We start from the raw sequence: 15133 nt of genomic DNA, 5'->3' as shown, positions 1-15133 counted from the left end.
CTCTAACTCCAACTGGCCAAGGGAGGGAGGGGACCCACCACAAACCAGATTGCCAATTTGGTAAGCCAGAGTTTAGGAAACCACCAGGTCACTTAAAGGTCTTTCCTTGTGCACATCTTCCCGACAGACACGTTATAAGGAATCCTGGAGCAAACTTCGAGACGGTGGCTATAAACTGAGGTTGGATGCCCTTCCATTCCAAGCAGCAAAGGCTTCTGGTGAAATCATAAGTGATGTGAGCATTCACCCCCATTCCTGTGACAATGTTCAACACTAACCGGTTTTCACTCCTTTTGCCCGTAACTCCTGCCTTCTTTTGCCTGTGGATAATTCCCTGTCCTCTCTGAACTGACTGTGTCAGGGCAATGAGATAATGACCAGTGAGAAAGAACATATCTTGCAACAAAAAATTCCCCAGCCTGGGATACAAAGCCAAATGCTGGACTGTAAACATAGACCCTGGGCAGATGAAATGCACCCTCCACCAAGGTGTTCATAAAGAGAGTCCATGTGAAGAGATGGCTAACAATGCACCTACCTTCCTCCAGCGCGGGGCCGCCCACGTGCTAATGCATCCTGCCGTTTCACAGCCGAGCCCTTTAGTCATTGGGAGTCTTGCATATGAAAGAATAGCCCTTTTGACGACTCCCGCGCATTTTCTTTTAACTCACCCAGTTACTGTCAAAAGAACAAAACATTTTCACCCAATGCCCACCTCTTCCATTCTGTGTCCCTTATCCCTGAGCTGTTCCTCTCTCCCGCTCTCTTTCCCTTTAGTACAAATACAAAGAGGCATTTGAGAAAATGAAAGGACAGATGCTTGGTTCCCGGAGCTTGGAAGATGATATCAGCCTTGCACATTCAGTGTATGCGACCTCACTGCAGAGTGATGTAAGTGGGGGGAGAGGCATCAGCGGCTGCAGGGCCCCCACCTGACAATGCTCACTGCACAGCAACCTAACCTCATTTGTCCTTCTGGACGTGGGTATTGGTTCTGTTGCTAACTTGCTATGTGACATTGTTAAATCACTTGTCCCCTCTGGGCTACACCTTCCTCCTCTGTAAAAATGAGGTGCCGGACTGGTTGACCCCTTAGTTCCCTTCTGGGCTGGGCATTCTATAATTTTCACCAGTGGCCACTGGCCACTGGTCTGGATTTGACCCTGGGCTGGATTTGGCCTCCAGGGGTGTTTCATTTGGTCTGCAGAGTGGATTAATTGCAAATTTTTAAAAATGGAAAATTTTTTATAAAAGTGTTAAGCTTCTGGCCAGAAGCTGGACCTGGATTCCTTAAGGCTACAGTTGGTTGTAGTGGCTTCCTGACCAACAGCTCCACTTAGAACGGATCCATGCAGTGGGCCAGGCAGCCACCCTCCTCTTCACTTCCTGCTTTACTCCTTTATGCTACCTGCCTGGCCCCTGTTGGCGTCTGAGTTTGCAATGACCCTGTCATTGTTGGTTGTGACCCTCTGGAGGCTGGCAAATGTGTGTAGGTGCTGTCTCCTTGCACATATGTGAGTTGGCTAACATTGGTGATGAAATCTGTATCCAGCATGTTACAGAGGCTAAACGCTTTTATATACAGTGTCTCAGTTAGCTGTCAGACTATCTCTAGGAACTCCATCTTGTTATTCTTCCTTATTTTCTCATAGGGAAGTAGAAACTCTGAGTGATTCAGTCTCTTGTCCAAGGTCAGCTAGATAGGGGCAGAGCCAGGCCATGGAGCCAGCTCTACCTCTCATGGTCTTTCCACAGCTTCACGTGTTCTCTGCCATTTTGTATTCTGCCTCAGTTTCCCCATTCATAATTTTTTTTTTTCCTTTCCATCTTGAGTTGCTGACCTAAGAATATGAGGTTGGATATGAACTGTCCTTGGCATTATGCTAGGGTGAGGACAGAATGAATGGAAGTTGGGATAGGAGGTCAGGGAGGGGTGGCCAGAGCAATGAAAGACAATGGAAGGACAAAGGAGGATGAGGAAGAGGTGGTGATTCTGCATCTGATTATTCCCAGAGTTTCCCAGACCTTTAAACACAGCTCCTCCAAGGACTATAGTCGAATCTATGGTCTGGAATGGGTCTTCCCCTCCCTCTCCCAGGGTGTGTGTTGGGTTTTGGGGAATGCCTATCCCTGAGGCTTGACTCTCCAAGCATCCTCCCCACTGCTCCTGGCTCCCACGTTGACTAGGAAAATCATTGAATGCTTTGAAGAAACTCTTCCTAAGCTAGTGTGAGAGGAGAATCCCTCGTGTCTGAACTTGAGTGGGTGATGGGAAAAAATATGGTGGGCAGGGAGCGATGCATCTTCTTGCCTCTGAAAAATAGAAAGATCTAAAGATTTGAGCAAGGGAATCACTGACATTATTTACTGTTCCTTGAACTTTTATATGTTCCTCAAATGAGGGAACCATGGGCCTTCTTCATCCAGATCAATGACCTCCAGGAGCTGGGGGTGGTAAGTGTCAGGGCCTAGAGACAAGCCCTGGTTATTAGGCCAGTCTCCGCAAGAAGGGAGCACTGGCCCTGCCAAGAACTTCCCCTGGGCTTACCTCCAGACAACTGCATTGCAGTTGCCCTCCCTGATGGTCCTGTTGCAAATAGTGGCTTTGAAATAGCCGCTGTTGCTCTGTCTGCCCCTCTAGGTGAATTACAAGAAAGGCTTTGAACACTCAAAGGCACAGTTCCATCTGCCGTTGGACATGGCCGCCCTGGTGCATGCCAAGAAGGCTCAGACCCTGGCCAGCAATCAGGACTACAAACATCCACTGCTCCAGTACACTTCCTTGGCAGAAGACCTGAGGCTGAGCTGTGCCAAGAAAGCTCACAAATTGCAGAGTGAGGTAAGGAGACCTGGCCTCTTTCTCAGGGGCCCTTCTTCTCTTAGGACCTCAGGGTGGTAACCTCCAGGCTCCTGTTGGCTCAGTGAAATCTCTGGAAGTGAGAAATCCTAAACCCAAGTCTTATTTTGAAACCAAGTCTGAGAGTTCCTGCACAGCCCTTAAGCACAGTTACGCAAATCTAATCATAACCACAATTTATTATTTTTTGCTGCACTCTAAGCATTGTTTTATGTATTATCTCACAATCAGCCCATATCATTAGTTTATTCTCATTTTACAGAGAAATTACAGTGAAATGCAGAGAAGTTAAATATCTTGTCCAAGATCACACAGCTATAGTTAGAAAGAGAGGGCTGGGATTTGAACTTGAGGTTTGAATGACAAAGATGCCCTCAAGGTTCATGGTTGGGCATGTTTAAGATTTGCCAATGATATTGCCTCTGGCCTCAAGTCTCAGGAAGGATTCCTCTTGGTGGTTCATGCGTTCCTGTGCCACCCGCCTTCTGAGGAGGGCTAAGATCTGTTGGGAGAGGCTGCTCAGAACCTGTCAGGACTGACGCACTTCAGGGAGTGGAGAGGGAAATCAGGGCCCTGGAGACCCTCCTTGGGTCCCTTTGAGGAGTCTTTGTACTCCTCTGACATGCATTTCTCACTCGTGATCCCGATTTCTGAAGCAGACAGGCCCAGGAGGGTCAGGAAGCATTGGAGACTTCCTCACTCCCAAGGAGAGCCAGAGTGTTCTTCCCAACAGGCATCCACATCCTGTTCACTACGCACCTTATTTCCCAGCTTGCTAGGTTTCCATGCTATGAGATTTGCAGGTAATGGACCCGCTTAGGAAAAGAAAACTCCGCACAAAACCTCTTTCCTGGTTTGGCAGTGCCTGCGATCTGAGCGGCACTCAGATCTGGGTGTCTGTCGTCTGTTTGGATTTTACGCCTGTGTACAGCGTTTACTGAATGACATAAACTGTCAGGAACCTGAGAGCAGCTGTAGGAACGAGGGAGCTGCCACGCTCATCTCGGGGGCCCGTTTGTCACTTGAGCGGAGCCCTCGCTTGCCCTGCCTCTGGTTGTGATAGCGATTGGAAGGCAGCATGCCCAGGGGGCGCCTCACTGGCTGAAGGGGAGTGAATGTGGGGACTCTTTAAACTGTCAGCCCGAATCATTCAGGTACACAGACTGGCCCCCACCCACACGAACTCAGGCAGGCCTTTGCCAGATTCTTTTGGATTTATTTATTAGTTCTTTCTTAACCCATGATTAATTAATGCCACCCGCTGCTGCTGAGTTTTGTTGTAGAAGACCTGTTAGACCATTTCCACATTTGCCCCAAGACGACTGACTTTCTAACCACAATCCGCTTCAGTGTTTATTTTTTGATAGCCCACATTAAAATAAAAATCTGTCTCGCTTCTGTGGAACAGCTACTCTGAGACAAGTGACAGCAGAATTATTTTCTTCTGACCTACATTGCTTCCCCCCTAGTGAGCATTTACCAAGAAGTGTTTGTGCGTTGGCTGAGTTTAATATATCCGGAGGGATGGGTTCAGCCTTGAGTTCTAATTATGACGCTGTCAGATGCTGTGTCATGAGACCTCTGGTTTTGCTTTGCTTTCCTGTTCTGAGAGCTGGGCTTTTCTGATTCTTTGTATTTATTATTTCTTCTAGAATTTGTACCGGTCAGACCTGAACTTTATGCGAGGTGTTGCATGTGTCATTCCAGGCACGTTAGAGATTGAAGGGAGGAAGAAAGCATCAGAACTCATCAGTGAGGTAACTACAGATGCTGGTGTTGAGTGTCCAGGACATTTCCACAGCAGAGGATAATCAGTTTGTTTCTTTCCTTTTTCTTTCTTCCTTTTTTTTTTTTTTTTTTTTTAATTTGAGATGGAGTCTTGCTCTGTCACCCAGGCTGGAGTAGAATGGCGCGATCTCTGCTCACTGCAACCTCCGTCTCCTGGGTTCAAGCGATTCTCCTGCCTCAGCCTCCTAGGTAGCTGAGATTACAGGTGAGTGCCACCATGCCTGGCTAATTTTTATATTTTTAGTAGAGACGGGGTTTCACCATGTTGGCCAGGCTGGTCTCGAACTCCTGACCTCAAGTGATCCACCTGTCGTAGCCTCCCAAAGTTTTGGGATTACAGGTGTGAGCCACTGCGCCCAGCCAATCAGTTTGTTTCTTACCACTAAAGCCAGTTGGATGTTAAACTCTTAGCAGCAGTGACTCACTCCCTAACCCCCTGGGCTGGACTTTTTTTTTTTTTTTTTCTTACTGGATTCTCCATTCAGACTGCATGCCATTTAAGACAGCTTTGAGGATATGGAGTCAGTTCCTCTATTAACATATAAGGATTATTCACTGGCCCATGCGATATTCTTTCCGTGTCCCTTTGAAGAGTGGCCCTGTGGTACAATGCAAACAAAGCAGCCTTTGAAGACCAACAGAGAGAGATTGACATTCCAGGCCAGCACTGATTTGCTGTGTGACCTCAAGCCAGTGACCTACACCTCTCTGAGCCTCCACTTCTTAAGTAGTCAAATGGGTATACTCAGACCCCTCTCTTTTAATTTTTGTGAGGATTAGCACTAATCTAAGCACTGTGCTTTTCTGGCAGCTGTATATGAAATGGTTACTATAAGCTTGAAATGGTGATAATTTCTTGGTAAAAATACAGAAGTCTTAGAATTCTAAGCTTTCTGATTTCCTGGGGAATCTTGCTCACCCCTGGGAGGGTGACAGGACTTTAATTCATGGTAGATGCAGGGACAAGAGGGGATAATGGAAGATACTGGAAGTAATAGGTGTTCAGCAGTCAGCCTGAGTGCTCAGATAAGCTTATGTTTTGCCTGCTAGGGGAGTTTAGATTTAACCTCATGCTTTGCTTTTCCAGAGAAATCTCTAAAGCAAGTGGTCTCTGTACCTCATGGTGCATCAGAACCTTAAAAAACCTTAAGAAATGCAGAGGCCTGGGCCCCACTGACTAATTTACTGAATCCCAGTCTCTCAGGGTGGGGTGTAGGCACACCTATTTTAAAGTTTTATTTATTTTTATTTTAGTTTATTTATTTATTTATTTGAGACAGTCTCACTCTGTCACCCAGGCTGGAGTGCAATGGTGCGATCTCAGCCCACTGCAACCTCTGCCTCCCAGGTTCGAGCGATTCTTCTGCCTCAGCCTCCCAAGTAGCTGGAATTACAGATGTGCACCACCATGCTCAGCTAATTTTTGTATTTTTTAGTAGAGACAGGGTTTCGCCATGTTGGCCAGGATGGTCTCGAACTCCTGACCTTAGGGGATCCCACCGCCTTGGCCTCCTAAAGTGCTGGGATTACAGGCATGAGCCACTATGCCTGGCATGTCTGTTTTTTTAAAGCTGCAGTTTGTGATATGCCATCAAGGTAGAGGAGCACTGGTTCTCTGTCCAGCAAAGATCTGGAACAAACCACAAATTTAAATAGTCATGTTCACATTCATGGCAAAGGACTAAATCTCCCTTTCCCATTTAGAAGGTTCTGATTCAGTCCATCCTATCCTCCTCTCTGCTTCCTCATCCCAGTGAGTTTTGGGGTCACAAAGGCAGGTGACAATCTGGATTCTGGAGTGATAGACTTGCAGCCTTTGCAAAACGAGGCTTTATGGCTAATACTTAAAGAACTGGTTCTGCTTCTGGTTTTTATCCCTTACGGAGTTGTCTTCTTCCCTTCTTGTGTGTGAATTCAGAGTAAATATCGGCAGCATCCCCACTCATTCAAGTACACAGCTGTGACAGACACTCCCAACCTCCTTCATGCGAAATTCAGCAACCAGATAACGAATGAGGTAAAATCTCCTGATGGCTTTGGAATGGTCTTTTTAAAAACTGCTCGATTGTTAAAAATACACGTGAATGTGTATGGGGTGAGAAAGAGCATGGGTGTTTATGTGGAGGTTTGGAAAGAAAAGAATGTCATTATATGGAACCTAAACATTTTCCATAGGAAATGAAAGCCCAGTTGGGAATCTGGGATTGTCTGTAGTCTCGCTTTCCAAGTGCAATCCCAGACCAGCTACATTAGCATTGCCTGGGAGCACACTGGCAAGGCACAACCTCAGATCTACTGACTCCAAATGGTCATTTGACAGGATCATAAGATGATTCTTTGGCACGTGAAGATCTGAGAAGTACTGGTCTGTAATTCATTTGTTCTATCTAGGCAAATATTGGCTAACCAATTTTACATTGTCAATCTGATGTGGGAGGATTTGTGGTTATCCAAGGACAGTTAAATTGTAAGATGTTTGTCAGGCTTCTCAATTCTCTACCTTCTCCTCTTCTCACTCACCATTTACCCAATTTACACTTTCATGTATCCAGCAGAGGGCAGGTGCAAGGGAAGGAATCTCATTCTGTAAAATTATCATTCCAGCCTCATTGATTCTACTTCTTCTTAGTGGCTCTCTTACAGGTTCAAAATAGGTGAGCTTGGCAGAGAATTACATTTTGAACCACCTTTAGGTTTTAGGATTCTCCTTCTGACTCTATCTTTAGTTTTTAAGATTCTCCTTCTGACTCTAACTTATAGAAGTCAGCTGAGATTTGGTTATTTACCCTATTAGTTCCTACTTGCTTCAGCTGAAAAGCAAGAAATTGCAGCTTGGGCTAAAGGATGGAATTCATGATCTTTTAGAGTGATAGTATCACTTTTAAATTCCTATTTCATCTTTTCTGCTTACTTTATGAGCTTTGTGCTGTGGGATAACAGTGCCTTCTCTGATGGCCTCTGGCGTTAGCCAACTCAGCAACCATAGACCCATTTCTTTTTTTCTTTTTCTTTTCTTTCTTTCTTTCTTTTTTTTTTTTTTTTTGACGGAGTTTCGCTCTTTCACCCAGGCTGGAATGCAGTGGTGCTATCTCAGCTCACTGGAACCTCCGCCTTCCAGGTTCAAGCGATTTTCCTGTCTCAGCCTCCTGAGTACCTGGGGTTACAGGCGCCTGCCACCATGCCCGGCTAATTTTTTTTTGTTTTTTGTTTTGTTTTGTTTTTGTTTGTTTGTTTGTTTGTTTGAGACAGAGTCACGCTCTGTCGCCCAGGCTGGAGTGCAGTGGCGCGATCTTTGCTCACTGCAACCTCTGCCTCCTGGGCTCAAGCAATTCTCCTGCGTCAGACTCCCAAGTAGCTGGGATTACAGATGCCTGCCACCATGTCAGGCTAATTTTGTATTTTAGTAGATGGGGTTTCTCCATCTTGGTCAGGCTGGTCTCGAACTCCTGACCTCAGATGATCCGTCCACCTCAGCCTCCTACAGTGCTGGGATTACAGGCATGAACCACCACGCCTGGCCCTAAGTTTTGTATTTTTAGTAGAGACGAGGTTTCGCCATGTTGGCCAGGCTGGTCTCGAACTCCTGACCTCGTGATCCACTGGCCTCATCCACTCAAAGTGCTGAGATTATAGGCATCAGCCACCACACCTGGCTCATAGACCCATTTCTAATCACAAGAATGGATGTTTTTGTACAAGATGAGGCCATCCAGGGCAGCATTGGTGTGATTCACCTGTGGAAAGGATCCTGGGGCTTTAGTAAAGGGTACAGGCCTGGGTTTGGAGATGTCCCTTCCACCTCCCTTCTCCTAAATTTCCCAGGTCTTTGTATGATCTTTATGCTGTGTCCTCAAGGACAAAGTCTACGATATAAGGAACCTCAGGAGTATTCTTAAATTTATTTTTCTTTCCCTGGCCTATTATTCAGCAAAGCACATTGCCATTCCTTACATATTCCTTTTACATCACTCGATTTGACTCCTGAATGATTGTCTTTATTGAAATAAACATCTTCCCCAAGACTGGAGATGTATCCATGACACAATGAACGGTTTTTTGCTATTGTGTTTCCTCAACTGCCGTTGAGGGACTTCCAGCACTGCAGAAATGCACAGCACTTATCTCTTGCATTATTATTATTATATTTTTTTGGCCCAGCGCCTCTATAAAGCAGCTGGAGAGGATGCAAGACACCAGTATACAATGACCCTGGGTCTGCCCGAGTTCATCCGAGCAAAAACGAACGCAGCCAACCTGAGTGACGTAAGCCCTTTTGTTACTTAAGTTCAAGCATGCTCCAAAGCCATGTATGTCTACATCTGTGAAGTAACCCAACACTGACCTTTCTGGCCTTCACAGAAGCTTTTTAAAATGTGTAGCTTAGATGCTCATGTTAAATACATCTTCTCACAAATGAGTCCATGAGTGTACCCAGGGTGTGTACTAATGAGATTTGCTGCACAAAACAGAAATTGATTCTGGAACACTGTGCTATAAATGAAAGGGGTGGCCTTTGCTCGTTGATTCATGTAATTTTTTAAAAAAGATTTACATGTGTTCCCACTTTAGGCAAGATACAAAGAGTCCTGGCGTAATCTTCGTGCTCAAGGCTACAAGCTGACAATAGAAGCGCTCCCCTTCCAGGCTGCCCGGGCCTCTGGAGATATAGCCAGTGATGTGAGTTGAATGATATGACCTTCCATCTTGCCTAATTTCTGTTAACTTCATGTAAAACAATGTCTACGGCTGATTTTCCTGAATTAAAGCAAATCTATAACCATGTGAGACAGGATGTCACCTGCAGAATATATTAGTTATGAATGAGATTCTTTGAGGGGGGAAAAGAAAGGCTCTGTTAATCAGAAGCTAAATTCAGGCAAAGGTCTCTAGCAGGAAGGAGATGATGATTTATTTCTAATTGCAACGTCTAGGCGACGGTCCCCTTGTAATGCATGAACTGCCTGTCTTCTAACTCCACCCAGATTTAGAACGAGAACTCTCAATAGAAATTGCAATACAGCCGGAACACATCTCCCTCTTGGCTCTCTGTAGTTTCACGCATTGGTGTTAGGATTTGATGGCTGTGTTTCAGCCGCTCTGTTGATAACGTCCATAGCTTTGGGACATGAAGGTGACTTTCTCTTTCCCACAAACAAATCACAGAAAAATGTGGACTTCAAATAAATGGATCCTGTCTTTTGGGTTTAATGTTTTGCCAAGTGCGAACGGATAAAGCACAAGTTTCTCTTTCACCATTTTTGATAAATTCCTTTTGGCCATAGGACATGTAAGGGGAGTGAAGCCCTTCCTTTGGTTCTGAGGACCTGATTTTAATTAGACAGGAAGAATGGAGCGATGTTTTAATTGTTCATCCCCCAGGGAGGAAGGCACACTCTCAGGCCAGCCCCACTGTGGTTTTTCTTATAATCATCACCTCCTAGTGTAAGAACAAGTGATTTTTCTAGAGTCTGCAATGAAAATGCACAGATAGAATTTGACCGGCCAGCCCTTTCTTGCAGTTTCTCTACAGACATGACTTTGTGAAGGAGCGAGGGAAACTCATAGGGCCCCAGAGTGTAAGAGACGACCCCCGGATCCAGCACTGCCGGCGCATGGGCCAGCTGCAGAGCGAGCTTCAGTACAGGAGGGGGGCGACCAGCAGCCAAGCCCAGTTCCATCTGCCCATGGACATGGTGCACCTGGTCCATGCCAAGAATGCCCAGGCTCTGGCCAGCGACCATGACTACAGGACACAGTATCACAAGTTCACAGCACTGCCCGAGGACCTGAAGATGGCCTGGGCCAAGAAAGCCCATGCCCTGCAGAGTGAGGTAGGGGTGGCCTTGTGGAATGCAAACCAGCCCCCAGCCTTTCTCCTTTCACCAAACCCGGGTGTCAATCTCTGCTTCTTCCTTAGTCTTTTGGGCTCTCCTGCCCCTATCTGCCTTCCCCAAACAATGATTTGCTGGGTCTATGTCATTTAGGTTGGAATCATTCATTGAATCATTCAACTAATCTTTATTGAGGGCTAGCACAGTGGCTCACACCTGTAATACCAACACTTTGGGAGGCTGAGCCAGGCGGATCACGAGGTCAGGAGTTTGAGACTAGCCTGACCAACATGGCGAAACCCCGTCTCTATTAAAAATACAAAAATTAGCCAGGCATGGTGGCATGCACCTGTAGTCCCAGCTATTTGGGAGGCTGAGGCAGGAGAATCGCTTGAACCCGGGAGGCAGAAGTTGCTGTGAGCCGAGATCGCGCCGCTGCACTCCAGCCTGGGTGACAGCACAAGACTTCATCTCAGAAAAAAAAATCTTTATTGAGCACCTTCTGTATACTAGCCACCATTCTAAGCCCTGAGAGTGCAGCAGTTAACAAAAGAGTCAAAAAATTCCTGTGCTCAGGAAACTCCTGTTATACTAGAGGGAGATAAGTCATGGTGAATACATGAAATATGTAATATGTCAATGTTTATACATGCTATGAAGACATATAGAGCAGGGAAGTGGGGCAGGAGGTGTGAGTGTGTGTGTGTGTGTGTGTGCGCGCACGTACACATGTGCCATTTAAAATAGGGCATTAGGGTAGTTCTCATTGAAAAGCTGATATCTGAGCAAGAGCCTTAAGGAAAAGACAGAAGGGGATAAGGAACTCCAGGCAAACTGAATAGCAAGTTCAAAGGCCAAGGACTCGAGTAGGAGCAGCCTTGGCCTGTTTGAGGCTGAAGTGAAGGAGCAGCCTTGGCCTGTTTGAGGCCGAGTGAGTGGGGATGGAATCACGGGGTCTGAGCAGGACCTAGGCTCTGCGGAGTAATGACGAGGGTGGTGATATGATAAGACTGTAACCACCGCCGACTCTCACTGACTGCTCACCTTTGCTTTTAAACTTGCTAAAGCAGTCTGACGTGGGGACAGCTGTTACTCTTGTTTTAGGGATGAGGTCATGTGGGAAGTGCCTAGGGAGGGTGGGCTCCAGAACCCATTCTTAACCATCCTGCTCTCTTGGGGGGAGCTCAGAGCAGGGAGCCATGCCCCTCACAGCACAGGCATAGACCCTGAGGCTACCTCAGGGAGGTCCTTCCCTGAGCAGGGGCACCAAGCAGGCTGGTGGAGAGCGCTGGCCCCTCCCACATCATGGTGCAAGATTCTGGAGTCAGACTTCTGAGATTCCAACCATAGCTCCCCCACTGCTGGCTGGGTGACCTTGGACAAGTTCATGTCCTCTCCAAGCCGCAGGCATGGTAACGATGGCATGGAACATGACGATAATGACAATGGGACTGCGTTGCAGTGTGGCAGGCACTGCGTCTCACATCCTCTCTCTAGGCCCACAGCATCCCTAGGAAGAAGGTGCTCTCATTTTAGAACATAACCAGCCATCTGTGTCAGGGTTTCTCAACGTCTGCACCTTTGACATTTTTGCAGGCTAATTGTTTGTTTTAGGGGCCTGTCCCGTGCATTTCAGGATATTTAGTAACATCCGTGGTCTTTATCCTCTAGGTGTCCATAGCACCCCACCACCCAGTGTGACAACAAATGCCCCTAAATCTTGCCAAACAAATGTCCCTGAGAGACGAAGTTATCCCCCGTTGAGAATCTGGTTCTCAGTGGAGAACTGGTCTATACGAAACAGCATGATACCTGATCCATGGAAACACTAGAATAAGTATTAGCTGTTTGAATACGTTCCTTGCGCCAAGCCCCTCAATTCTGGTTGCCTTCAGGGCAATGACTACTACTAGATTAATTGTAGATAGCAACAAGTGGGGTATTCTAAACACATAATCAATTATTATTAATTGCAGTAATGATTTTGTTAATTTAATTATCATTGCATTATTAATCACAGTTTGCTGGAACTGCAATATCATGTCATTCACCATCAAGCAGAGTGTAGAGTAGGGTGCCTTCATCTGGGTCCCACATAGGGGATTTAGTTACTAAAGTGCCAGCCCAAGTTCCACTTACAAAGTCCTTCCATTTGCTAAGCAATCCTGAGGGCCCCCAAAACAGCTCATAGCATGACTCTCTGGTGCCCAACCAGGGACCCTCTTGTCAATGGCCTATTTCTTGGGAGAACAGAAACCTTGTGGGACAGAACAGGCCCCCGAGGAAGGTAGACAGGCCACCTGGGAGAGGTATGGGAGGTGGAGCTGGAAGTCAGAGGATGTGTGTGGGAAGCCCAGCTCTGTCACTGTGTGTCCATGAGCAGTCACTTCCCTTTCTAGGCCTCCATCTCTCCATCAGAAAAGCAAAAAGGGGCCGGGTGTGGTGGCTCACACTTGTAATTCCAGCACTTTGGGAGGCCAGGGTAAATGAATTGCTTGAGTTCAGAAGTTCGAGACCAGCCTGGGCAACATGATGAAACCCTGTCTCTACAAAAAATTAGCTGGGTGTGGTGGTGCACACCTCTAGTCCCAGCTACTTGGGAGGCTGAGGTGGGAGGATGGCTTGAGCCCAGGAGGCAGAGGTTGCAGTGAGCCATGATTGTGCTACTGCACTTCAGCCTGGGTGACAGAAAACCAGAGACCCTGTCTCAAAAAAATAAAAAGAAAGTAAAAGAAAAGCAAAGAGGTTCGATTTGATCCACGATCTTAGACTTTGGGATTCTTGGGAAAATGGCTTTTAAATGGTGGGATCCACATAATGTCAAATTTTTTTTACTAACTGAGGAAGAAGGAAAAAAACAAACACTACCTTAAGCTACCATGTATGTCACTGTTATTTCTGAAAAGAAAGGACATTTTCACACTAAAAAAAGAAAGTAGAGAGAACATAATCTAAAAAAGAGAATCCCTCCCATGAAATTGTAGTTGGCAATCTTATGCTGACATTTTAAAGGCAGGATATGTATTACATTTTTAAATGTTAAGAAGTGATTGCTTAAATTTTAAATGACCATATTATGCTGTACGCATTGCTTTTAAGCTGCAAATTGGTTAATGAGAGAGTCTGGATTCGAAGAAGCTGTGAACAGGAGTCCCTGAAATGTTCAGCTGGTTCTGAGGCTTCAGCTTGATAGCAGCCATTATCAAAACTCCCATTTCACGTGGTTCTATTATGCAAAAAAGGAAACAAGTGCTAAATAGGCATTATGTCAAGGGAGCAGCCCCAGCCTTCAGCTGCTTCTCCTGACCTCGCCCTCCCCAGGCCAGAGAGAAAGCTTTGGGTAGGGCCAGAGGGCACGCAGAGATGCGGAGCTTCTCGTGGCTGTGGTTCATTCCCATGTCTTGCCCAGTCCGGACCAGCCCGGCCCAGTCTTGCTTGACTCAGAAATTCACCTGAGATGCATGCCTGGTCCAGGCAAGCTGCATCATGGGCAGGTGCTGATTCCATCATCTCTTCCGTGCTTCTCAAGTCGGCTGTTGCCTGCTCCCTCCGTGGTCTCAGACCAGGCCGCCGGGAGTCTGGAAAGGCACGTGCAGGAAATGTCACGGAGACAGTCCCAGCCTCTCTGCTTACAGCTGTGTGACCTAAGGTAGACTCCTTAAGCTCTCGGGACTCAGTTTCTCCCTCAGAAATAACAACATCAGCAATAACTAAAATGTATGGAATGCTTACCCTGGGCTAGGCATTGGCATAAGTATTTTGTGTAAACTATCTCATTTGATATCTAGGTGGGTACCAGTATGACTCCTCTCTTTACAGGATGCGGTGATAAGGCACCAGTAATCTAAGTAGCTTGCCCAAGGCCACAGCTGGTAGGGAAATGACTTGCTCAAGACTGTACAGCTAGTACAAGGCACAGCGAGGCTTCTAGCTCTTGCCTCTTAACTCCTGGTTCAGTCTCTTTGGCTTCCCCAGGTGGCTGGATTCTGAACCCAGGTGCTCTGTGTCTGTCCTCTTAACCACTATCTGGTGTGGCTTACCCACAGTATGGCAGCTGATGGCTCTGCTGAGAGTCTGAACAATCATTTGAAAACCAAAATTGTTCTGTGAATGGGAATAACTTTTCCTTAGGCTGGGCATGGTGGCTCACACCTGTAATCCCACATTTTGGGAAGCTGAGACAGGAAGATTACTTGAGCCCAGGAATTAGAGAACAGCTTGGGCAACATAGGGAGACTCCATCTCTACAAAAATAGAAAAAAAAAAATTAGCCAGTTGTGGTGGTGCACACCTGTGGTCCCAGCTACTCTGAGAGGCTGAGGTGGGAGGATCACTTGAGCCTGGGAGATCAAGACTGCAGTGAACCATGATCACACCACTGCACTCCAGCCTGGGTAACAAGAGAGACCCCATCTCCAGAGAGAGAGATAGAGAATATAACCCCTTCTTTGCAGGATGGTGTGAGGACTGAATGAAATAATGGGTCTAAAACAAACCCCACTCTACACACAAGGTCTTGATTGTAATGTTTCTTATTAATATGACAAAGATATACTTTACCCCAGGCACTTGCTGGGCACAATGGTTTACATCATTCCTTCTGCATTAGAACTCAGGGACTGAAAGCTGCAGCTTGAGCATTTGCAACACAGTGCTC

At 46.4% G+C, this 15133-nt stretch overlaps 1 protein-coding gene across 3 annotated transcripts in view; it reads left to right on the top strand.

Moving 5' to 3' along the window:
• NRAP (nebulin related anchoring protein) overlaps positions 1-15133 on the top strand; it is a 74755-nt gene that overhangs the window by 48620 nt on the left and 11002 nt on the right. For all 3 annotated transcript variants that reach the window (XM_003825595.4, XM_034931519.3, XM_034931518.3), the window contains 8 exons: positions 128-235; positions 778-891; positions 2642-2839; positions 4510-4614; positions 6564-6662; positions 8804-8908; positions 9215-9322; positions 10165-10476. In XM_003825595.4, the coding sequence (XP_003825643.1) occupies positions 128-235; positions 778-891; positions 2642-2839; positions 4510-4614; positions 6564-6662; positions 8804-8908; positions 9215-9322; positions 10165-10476 (1149 nt within the window). The remainder of the gene's footprint in view (positions 1-127; positions 236-777; positions 892-2641; positions 2840-4509; positions 4615-6563; positions 6663-8803; positions 8909-9214; positions 9323-10164; positions 10477-15133) is intronic.

This window comes from Pan paniscus, chromosome 8 (assembly GCF_029289425.2).
Source record: "Pan paniscus chromosome 8, NHGRI_mPanPan1-v2.0_pri, whole genome shotgun sequence".
Taxonomy (NCBI): Eukaryota; Metazoa; Chordata; class Mammalia; order Primates; family Hominidae; genus Pan; species Pan paniscus.
Note: the sequence above shows the minus strand (reverse complement) of the source record. Positions and strands in the feature narration are given on the sequence as shown.